Source organism: Cyanistes caeruleus, chromosome 11 (assembly GCF_971803275.1).
Source record: "Cyanistes caeruleus chromosome 11, bCyaCae1.hap1.1, whole genome shotgun sequence".
Lineage (NCBI taxonomy): Eukaryota > Metazoa > Chordata > Aves > Passeriformes > Paridae > Cyanistes > Cyanistes caeruleus.
In genome coordinates this window covers 19,297,533-19,306,705 of record NC_141711.1, presented here as the reverse complement: position 1 = coordinate 19,306,705, position 9,173 = coordinate 19,297,533, and the positions used below count along the sequence as shown (strand labels likewise).

General features: G+C 54.5%; 1 protein-coding gene and 1 long non-coding RNA gene across 3 annotated transcripts; both read right to left on the bottom strand.

The window, feature by feature from the left end:
* Window positions 1-932: 932 nt before the first annotated feature.
* Window positions 933-2,508, bottom strand: LOC147651068 (uncharacterized). The gene is made up of 4 exons (XR_015274962.1): window positions 2,438-2,508; window positions 2,136-2,223; window positions 1,344-1,427; window positions 933-1,125 (listed from the first exon to the last, which is right to left on the bottom strand). It is a non-coding gene; the product is annotated as an uncharacterized LOC147651068 (long non-coding RNA).
* A 1,568-nt stretch (window positions 2,509-4,076) lies between these two features.
* LOC147651067 (uncharacterized) lies at window positions 4,077-8,285 on the bottom strand. 2 transcript variants are annotated; one of them, XM_086845861.1, is made up of 11 exons: window positions 8,259-8,285; window positions 7,892-8,157; window positions 7,472-7,563; window positions 7,285-7,386; window positions 6,881-7,005; window positions 6,642-6,804; window positions 6,449-6,555; window positions 6,119-6,232; window positions 5,854-5,972; window positions 4,609-5,694; window positions 4,214-4,288 (listed from the first exon to the last, which is right to left on the bottom strand). In XM_086845861.1, the coding sequence occupies exons 2-10, from the start codon at window positions 7,932-7,934 to the stop codon at window positions 4,655-4,657; spliced, it is 1,905 nt and encodes a 634-aa protein (XP_086701987.1). In that variant the 5' UTR covers window positions 7,935-8,157; window positions 8,259-8,285; the 3' UTR covers window positions 4,214-4,288; window positions 4,609-4,654. The 2 variants fall into 2 exon arrangements, with proteins under 2 accessions (XP_086701986.1, XP_086701987.1); XM_086845860.1 differs by lacking the exon at window positions 8,259-8,285 and having other exon boundaries at window positions 4,077-5,694; window positions 7,892-8,225.
* Between the last annotated feature and the right edge of the window lie 888 nt (window positions 8,286-9,173).

Here is a 9,173-nt window from a genome sequence, read left to right as displayed (position 1 = left end):
GTGGTGTTCCTGCACAGGGAGTCACCCCTGACCAGAATCATGTGTGACAGGGAGCAGGAGGGCCCTGATATAAGTGAGCAATGTGAGGGCAAAGCAGCCCTCCCACAGCCTGGCCCAGGGGCTGTCGGGGTGGCCAGCGTGGGGCCCAGAGCAGAGGCCAAAGGAGGCAGGAGCTGCTCAGGCAGGCCAGGGCTGGCAGCCTCCTTCCTCCTCAAGTGGGGCCCAGCTGGGCCAGGGGGCAGCTGTTGGGAGCCCCGTGCCCGCAATGGCCGCTGTTCTCCAAGGCCTCCAGCCCTGCCCATCAGGCACGCACGCAGGCAGGGACAGAGCAGCTCTTGGGGTCGACGCTGTGGGCTGAGAGCCCCACAGAGCTGCTGACGCCGGCTGCCATTGGCTCTGTCCCCTGCAGCATGCCTGCTGTGTCGCCGTGCAGAAGCTGACCCCTGTGCTTCCCCTGGCCCTGGCAAGTGCCCCTGTGCTGCTCCTGTGCTGTCCAGGGCACCCACGGGCGTTGCTCGCGCCTGAGAGCGACCAGAACCAGCGGGGAGTGTGACAGCTCTGCTGCTCTGGGCTCGGCTGTCAGGCCAAGCCCCCGGGGCTGGGGGCAGTGTCCTTTTATGCTTGGCAGAGCCCGTAGGCTCCTGGAGGGCTGGGGGCACTGCTGCGGCCCAGCCTGGCCCAGGCCTGGGAGGCCTTTGACATTGCTGATTGCCCTCACAGCCACCAAAGCTGAGCCAGAGCTCAGTGGCCCCAGCCTGACCGGACAGTCCGGACTGGAGCCTTCCCGTGGCTCCCCGGAACCCGAGAGCATCAGCGCCAGCTCAGAAACACTGCCTGACCGGGTTTGTCAATATGTTTTCCTGTTAGATCCCTTAAAGGATTTAAAAGGTAAGGTTGTTTGGCAGCTTCTTCAAGGAACAAATATGACACGATTCTTTTCAAGAAAGGGTTTATTAGTTTGGGTTCAGTTTCCCTATGGAATTCTTATGCTTCCTTAGACGATCCAGAAATTAATGAAAATCTAACATATTCCTAGGAGAAGTTTTTGAATCCACTACTTGCAGAAGTCTCTAGAGTCACTGTTTCTCTTAAACACTTCCCTTACATCTAGTTAGCTAGCTGCTCCTGTAACAGAGAGAGATGCAGTGGTTTACTTGGCTGGACATCACAACATCATGTTACACACACCAGTATACCAACACCCATTTGTTCCCTGACAGTTCCAAAGCTTCAGGCTCTTCTGGAGGTCCTGAATTAATTTTGCATGCACATCCATAGCCGTGTTCCCTCCCCATGCTCAGCATTCAGCCACAGCTACCAGGGAACAGATGTTCCATACTCACCTCAAGCAATAAATCTACATATGTCTTCCCAACCCACTTTCTCTTCACTGAGCTCTACAGATCTACAAAAAATAACTTTAGGCCCTGTGCACAAAAGAAAACACAACACCAATCAATAGGGTTCAACTCTTCTGATTCGGCTGCTGCTCCCAACAATCATGAATGAACAACACGATAAAGTCAGAAGCTCTATCCTCCACTCCCTCCTATTCTCTTGCCCCCCACCACATGTTGGCTCCAGCAGAAATGTTCCCTACTGCAGCCTGGTGTACTAAGAAAAATGAAAGGCAGCAGCTGTCTCCCTGAACATGCTGAAATCTAAATTGCAGTGAAACAGCAGCTCTTGCATTAAATGCTCAGCAGCAGGATCCCACAGCTGGCCCCAGAAGCGCTGCCTGCCAGGGGCTGAGATCTCCATTCTGACACACCCTGCAAATCAGACGGGCTGGAAGATTGCAGGGCAGTAACTGTATGAACACAGCCATACATTTCATCCGCGTTATCTAGCAAGTCTCAAGAAACAAACGTCATTTAAGCCTGTCTTGAGACTATATTCTACAAAATAGAACAAGCAATTGTTTTGGTGGCCTGTGTAATTTTTGGGGGCTGTGTATGGTTTTTTTTGTTGTTGTTGTCTTTGTTTTTAAATCGAAAATTCACTGGCTTCAGAAGAGCAAGCCCCAGATTCATTAGGATGAAGAACCGCACGGACGTATGTGGCTGACAAGAACACTCGGCATGTCTAACAGTAACACCAGAAAGACAGGAAAAAGTTAAAGGAGATAGACCTACCTGAAAGGATCCCAAATGTCTCGCTAACCTGTCTAGTGACTATTTTTCTGCTAAGCTCTAAACGTTCCTATAGCTATGAGGTAATTATCTGAAAGAAAGGAAAGGCAGAAAGCTGCTCAGCCTTTATTTTTTACCAGGACTGTCTCATGGGATTCTACCACAACTTTGACCACAAGAAAGGATGGCAAATTTTGACTACAGAGCATTCATAACCAGGCAGCATTTTTTCCTCCTTACTCAAGTCCAGTAAGGGTTTAAAAGGGAAAAATATACAAAAGGGGACTGAGGAAGTTGTGTCATACCTCTTAGGCGTGCGTCATCTATGGAGAAGAAGAAAACTCTAGCACTTTCTGTGCGTGGTAGAGAAAGAACCCTAGACAAGTACAAAGGGGTTTTAGCATCCTAAAAGGTCCTATCAAATCCCATGGGCACGAGTTAGAGCTGTAGTGCCTCAGAGAAATGGGATACACGGAAGAGCTTTACTGCATAGTATGCAAATAAAGCCTTCTATAAAAAGACCCCACGTTTGACACAAAAACTGACTGTGTCTTTGCCTTGTGGCCAAACTCAGTTTGGGGTTGGCCAAACCAAAACAACCCAGTCCATTTCTTGTGCTCAGCTTCTCTCTCTTCACATTCAACTTCACATCCAATGGGCTGCTGGGACTCTGGACTCCACACAGCACCAGTGGTTTTCCAAGATGACTTTCCTTGCTCAGAGGTGTGCAGTGTCAGTTTCCCATTTCCTCAGTGCTGCCACTAATATTCCCACAGCATCCAACTACTACAGCCAAGTAGACAACAAATACAAATGGAACTTGCCTTTCTTGGTGCTTTGCAATTTCTGACATCTCCGGCTCATCAGCACCCTCAGAAGTGATGTCTTGGAAATGTGAATCCTCTTGCCACGTGACTTTTTCCGGTTTTATCGTTCCAAGTATGTGAGGCCCTGCAAAACCAGCAGCAAAAGAGAAAGAAAGCCCAAACCAGATTATTTCTCTGCTTGCCAGGAAAAATTCCTTCTTTCAAGTGAAATATTTATACCGGGAAAGACAGATTTAGGAAGGACAGAATCTTCTCCTCCCTGATTTCCTGAGCTGTAGCTCTGCTCCAGGATCTTCCACTTTCTTCTAGGCATCTCCTATGTATTCTTAAATATTTATCATTGCATCCAGAAGACAGTGAATAGCTCCTGAATACAGCACAAGTGTGGTGGGCTTGTTGCTTTGTGTTGTTGCATTTTAGTATTTTGGATAACTCGGCACGGCTTCCTTTCATTCCTACCTGACTGTGACTTGATTAAATATTCCTTCATCTTCATTTCATAAGGCCTCATTTTATCTGAGGTTAGGACACCCCAATGATCCTTCAGTGTCATTCAGTTTCCTTTTTCTGAAGGTCCAGGAATAGAATTTGGTAACTAACAGAATGTTCATGGAGCTTGGGGTCAACTCCAGGATTTTGCTCCTCCCTCTACCTTAACACCCATTTTCCTTAAAATCCTCTTGGGCCCTAGGTAACTTGGTATGACTGCTGTGTCACCTTTTTCCCTCTTTGAGAAGTTTAGGGGATGACAACAAGAAGCTCTTTCACCACTCTGCAAAAATCCCAATGCCTTCTCAAGGCGTGCACCTCGAAATTCCTGAGATGCAAGCAGGAGTTAACTCTCATTAATCTCCCACAACCTTGGCAAGTAGAAATGGAGATCAAAATACTTCAGCATAATTACTAACTTCTGCTGCTGAAAATCCTCTGGATTTAATCCTCTGGATTAAAATCCTCTGACCTTCTTCACACCATATTGCTCTACAGTGCCTGCCAGAAGCTGTTCCTTAGAAATGGCTCCGTTAGGAGGGTTCTGCTGTTACCTTCTTTGATGCCCAACTCCTCTGTGTCTTCAAAGAAGGAAAACTTGAAAGCACTCGACTCCTGAGTTCTGTCGTTTTCAGGCAAAGGTCCCAGACGTTCGTCTGGGGCAGAGTCCTGCGCATCCTCTTGGTCCCAGGCTATTTCCACTGTCTTTTCCGGTTTGACCTTTGAAGGTCCAAGCAAGTCTTTTAAATCAGCAGCAGTGTCGCAGTCGATTTCTCCAGACACTTGAGGCAGTGTCTCACTCTCTTCCTTCTCCCTCTGCTTTACTGAAGAAAGGCTTTACTGAAATGAGATTGATCAAGGATAGCAACACAGCCCACGGCCTTTTCAAAGACAGCTTCCCTAAGAGCCACCTTGCTCGTCATGTCTCCCTAAACGTATCCAAGCCATTAAGGACTGGTTCACTTTCAAGGGGAAGCAGTGGGGAAATATCTGTCTAAAGGCAGCAATGAGTGTCCTTTTTAATTAGCTATGTCCTCAGGTGGCTTTTCCCTTCACAATACATGGTAACATAGAAATCAAGGATCACAGAAATGCCAAGAGCTAATCTGGGTTTTCCACAGACCTGCAAATCTCAAGGTCCCTGTACTGACCCTTCTCACCTTCACTTACAGCCACAAACAGAGGGACTAGAAAGAGAAGATGACACTACGTGCTGCTGTTAGAGGTCCGAGTTGAGGCCCGACGTGGCTGGCGGGAGCGGTTGCTCCAGCGCGACGTCCCCGATGGTGTCCCCCTGCGCCTGGGCCTCTCAGCGCTGGCTGCTGTCCTCCTGCTCCCGTCCTGCCGACTCCTGGACCGGACAGGTCGGTTTGAGGCCCAACGTTGCAGGCGGGAGCGGCTGCGTCTGGGGGACGTCCCCGAGGATGTCTCCCTTTGCCTGCGCCTCTCAGCATTTGCTGCTGTCCTCCTGTTCCTGTCCTGGAGACCGCTGGGCTGGACAGGTCGATTCGAGACTTGACGTGGTAGTCGGGAGCGGCTGCGTCTGGGGGCTGCCTGCGATGGTGCCTCCCTTTGCCTGGGCCTCTCTGCCCTCGATGTTGTGCTGCTGCTCCTGTCTCGGCGACTCCTCGACCGGGCAGGTGGACTCTGGGCCTGAGCTTCCTGGCGGGATCGGCTGAGTCTGGGGGCTGCCCGCGATGGTGTCTGCCTTTGCCTGGGCCTCTCTGTCCTTGATGTTCTCCTGCTGCTCTGGTCACAGTGACTCCTTGACCAGACAGGTGGACTTAAGGCCCGAGCTTGACAGCAGGGGCAGCTGCATCTGGGGGAAGCCTGCGATGGTGTGTCCCTGGGCCTGGGCCTCTCAGCCCTTGGTCTTGTCTCGCTGCTCCTGTCACGCCGACTCCGTGACCGGACGGGTCTATCTGTGGCCCGACTCTGCTGGCGAGAGCGGCTTCGCCTGCGGTCAGGCCCAGCACGCCTGGAATGGACCCTGTCCTCAGGGCCCATGGAGCTGCTGTGTCTTGGCCTTGATGTGCTTGGGCTGCTGCTGTCTGCCAAGGATGAGGCTGCACGCTGGGGGCTGCTGTGACTGCTGGCCTCTGGAGATGGAGAACGGGGAGCCAGAGCTGATGACACCGGGCTGCTGGTGGGGCTGATGGCCTCAGATACTGAGAGGCCCTGAGAAGATTCCAGTCCTGACTGTCCGGTCAGGCTGGGGCCATTGAGCTCTGGCTCATCCGTGGCAGCTGTAAGAGCAAACAAGAATGTCCGAGGCCTGCCAGGCCTGGAGCAGGCCATGCCCGACCAGAGCACTGCCCCCAGCCCTCCAGGAGCCCATGGGCTTTGCCGTGCCCAGCCTGGGCACTGGCCCCAGCCCAGGGACACCCGCCTGCTTTGCCTCATACCCGTGCCGAGACCAGCACAGCTCTCACACTCCCAGTGGGTTGTCCTCACTGTCAGGCCAGAGCAGCGCCTGTGGGTGCCCTCAGCAGCACAGGAGGAGCACAAGAGCAGCTCCCAGGGCCTGGGAAAACAAACGGGTTGATGGCACTAAAGACAAAGTGTCCCAGCATGGGATTGTGCAGCCCAGCACCACTGGCTCCTTCTGCTTTCAGCCCTTCCTGAGACACAGGTTCCCTGCAGAGCCCCGGGTGCAGCTTCCCAACTCACCCCTCTTCCTCTGCCTCCTCCCTGCCTCCTGGGTAAAGGCATTCCCTGGCATTGCACCTGCTGTGCCTCTCTCCTAGATCCGCAAAGGCGTTGTTGTCTTCCCATGTTGGCCCTCTGATGGAGAAAGGAAAAGCTGATGTGTTTCTTCTGCCCTGCCCTCACGGAGGTAACAGGGTGACCCTGCTCTTCCTCCAATGCTTTTCCAAGTCCCCTGATAAGCGCAAGTCCAGACTCCCTGGATGGGGCAGGGCTTGGACTGCTGGGGCAGGGCCTGGCACAGCACAGCACTTGCACCCTCCTGCCTTGTGCACCCCGCAGAAGGACACCAACCTGATGGGGGTGCGGATCCCCATGCGGAACATCTCCACAAGGAATTCCTCATGATCTCTGCAGAGGGGGCAGCTGAAGTACAAAAGACCAGCGCGCATGGCCTGTCCCTGCAGGGCAAACAGAAGCAGTGTGAGCCAGGCCCTGGTGCTGCTGAGCACCTGCTGTGTCCCAGGCCTGAGGGCATGGCTCCCACCTGGAGGCAGTCCCTGTGGAACCAGGCTCTTTTGCACGTCGGGCACACGATGGTGTTGAAGGTCATTCTGTCCTCCACTGGCTCCATGCAGATGGGGCATTCGGTGCCCGGCTCTGGAGTCACCTGCACCATCTGCACTGGACGGTGCTCAGGGCAGAAGGACCTGGGGACAAAGGGATGGGCCTAATGAGAAAGTCTTGGTCCTTCCCCAAGGGTGGCCAGAAGGGGAGAGGAGCTACCTGTATGGGGCAATGTACTGCGTGACACAGCCGCCCTCCTTGGCACAGGGCAGGTGGAACCATCTGTTGCAGCCTTCCTTGCAGCACAGGATGGTGGCCCCGCTCTGGCCGCAGACGCAGCAGTGCTGGAATGAGCCAGGCAGCCCCATCAGCGGCAGCCTGGGGACCTCCCCAGGCCGCCCCAGGGCTGCAGGCAGGGAGCAGGATGGGGCCGCTGCTGGCGCTCAGCCCACAGAGCCAGCTGGTGAGGGGAGCTCCTGTGCCAGAGGCTCCACGGAGCTGCTGGGAGCCAGACTTTGTCCCACAGCCGGCTGCATGGCCGGCCTTCCTTGCTGGGGCTCTGGGCTAAGCTCTGGCCAGCCTCTCCTGGCACAAATCTCCCTGCTCTTTTGCCAGGCCCTCACCTTCCATGCCGCCCGCCTGACTGCAAGCTGGATATCTGGAAGGAGGAAACCCAGGAGTCCAACACATTTTTTTGCTTGCCGGAAAAGCAGCGTGGCAAAATACTGCAGAAAATGGGAAGAGCTGATGAGGACAGGGTGGCAGGGACTGCCCCTTGCAATGCTGGAGGGAGTGCCCGGAGCCACTCACCAGGCAGAAGATGTGGGCATAGAGCCCGTATTTCTCCTGTTTGTCGCCGCAGGTGTCCGGGTCAGCCTCTGCACGGCGACACAGCAGGCATGCTGCAGGGGACAGACACAATGGCAGCGGGCGTCAGCAGCTCTGTGGGGCTCTCAGCCCGCAGCATCGGCCCCAAGGGCTGCTCTGTCCCTGCCTGCGTGCCTGCCTGATGGGCAGGGCTGGAGGCCTTGGAGAGCAGCGGCCATTGTGGGCACGGGGCTCCCAACAGCTGCCCCCTGGCCCAGCTGGGCCCCACTTGAGGAGGAAGGAGGCTGCCAGCCCTGGCCTGGCTGAGCAGCTCCTGCCTCCTTTGGCTTCTGCTCTGGGCCCCACGCTGGCCACCCCGACAGCCCCTGGGCCAGGCTGTGAGAGGGGCTGCTTTGCCCTCACCTTGCTCTCTGCCATCAGAGCCCTCCTGCTCCCTGTCGCACATGGCGGCTGTCAGCGCTGAGTCCCTGTCCAGGAACGCCGCTGTCTCCGCCAGGTGCTGGTCCTCTCTCTGTGGGAGGAAGAAAAGTGATGGGAGTTTGGAGAACAGGCCCAGAGCTACGAGGGTGCTACTCCCTGGTCAGCCCTGCGTGAGCCCTGCTCCTGTCCGCCTTCTGCTCCCGTCGTCGCGCTGAGGAACACCGCCGTCTCCTCTGGATATTCCTGCGCTGATTCTGGGAAGGGAGAGGCAGGTGAGCCTGCAGCACAGGCCCAGAGGCCCGAGGTGTGGGGCCCCTCTGGTCCCTGGGCAGCTGCTTCCCTGCCTTACCTTCTCCTCACGTTGCCAGGTCGCACTGACACACGGCCTGAGCCCAGCCTTCCCTTTTGGGGCTTTGGCCACTCTGACATCAGCATCTTGCTCCCAAGATTCACGCAGCCATGGCCTCACATGCCCGGCAGCCACTTGAGGCCACCCCCTTGGCAACCGAGGTTCTGACATGGTTCCAAGCCTTTGGTCAGCACGGAACCAGGCCAGAGACTCCTGCAGCAAGTCCAGGGTCCAATCCCAGGCTCCAGGGCAGCCATCGAGGGTGGCACTGTAGGCACAAAGGTGCTGTTCAGGCACGGCCACCCCAGGGCTCCTGCCCCTGGCAGTCGGTTGCCCAGAGAGCTTGTGCAGAGTCTCTTGCACTGCACAGATTCCAAACCTGCTCTTGGTGCACCGACATGTTCCTCTAGACCTCTCGGCAATAAACTGAGATGAACCTGATTTCATGCCCGTGCTGATCACTGTTGGGAACAGGAGATAAAGCTGGGGACCACGTCAGCTGCCTCCCAACCGCAATTCGCCTGTCATCTAATAATCTAATAACTTTGACATTTTGTATTAAAAATTTAGTATTAAGTATTAGTATAAAGCTCCCGAGAAACATCATCTTTTACACTGACTCAGCGGAAACCCAGAGAATTCCTTGGGAGTTTTCTGTGTACGTCTGACTGGAGAGGTTTCAACCGTCCTTGTCTCGGTAGTCCAAACCAGGAGGATGTTTTTCCCACAGTAAAGGAACGTTGCTAGTTTGGTCCATGTTTTCCTTCTAGCAAATATATTGAAAAAACACAGCTTCCCTAAGCACTGCCTTGCTTTTCATGTTTCCCTAAAAGTATCCAGGCCCATGAAGGAGTGGTTACCTTTCAAGGGCAATGTCTAGGTTGACTGTATGACACTGTCTCCCCTGTCATCTGC

Bases quoted from the DNA above. Each gene is read 5' to 3' on its own strand.
- LOC147651067 (XM_086845861.1), bottom strand. From the start codon at position 7,934: ATGTGCGACAGGGAGCAGGAGGGCTCTGATGGCAGAGAGCAAG. The intron at 7,387-7,471 runs GTGAGTGGCTCC...CATTTTCTGCAG, and splicing joins ATGCCCACATCTTCTGCCTG to TATTTTGCCACGCTGCTTTT. The intron at 5,695-5,853 runs GTATGAGGCAAA...TTGCTCTTACAG, and splicing joins CTGTGCTGGTCTCGGCACGG to CTGCCACGGATGAGCCAGAG.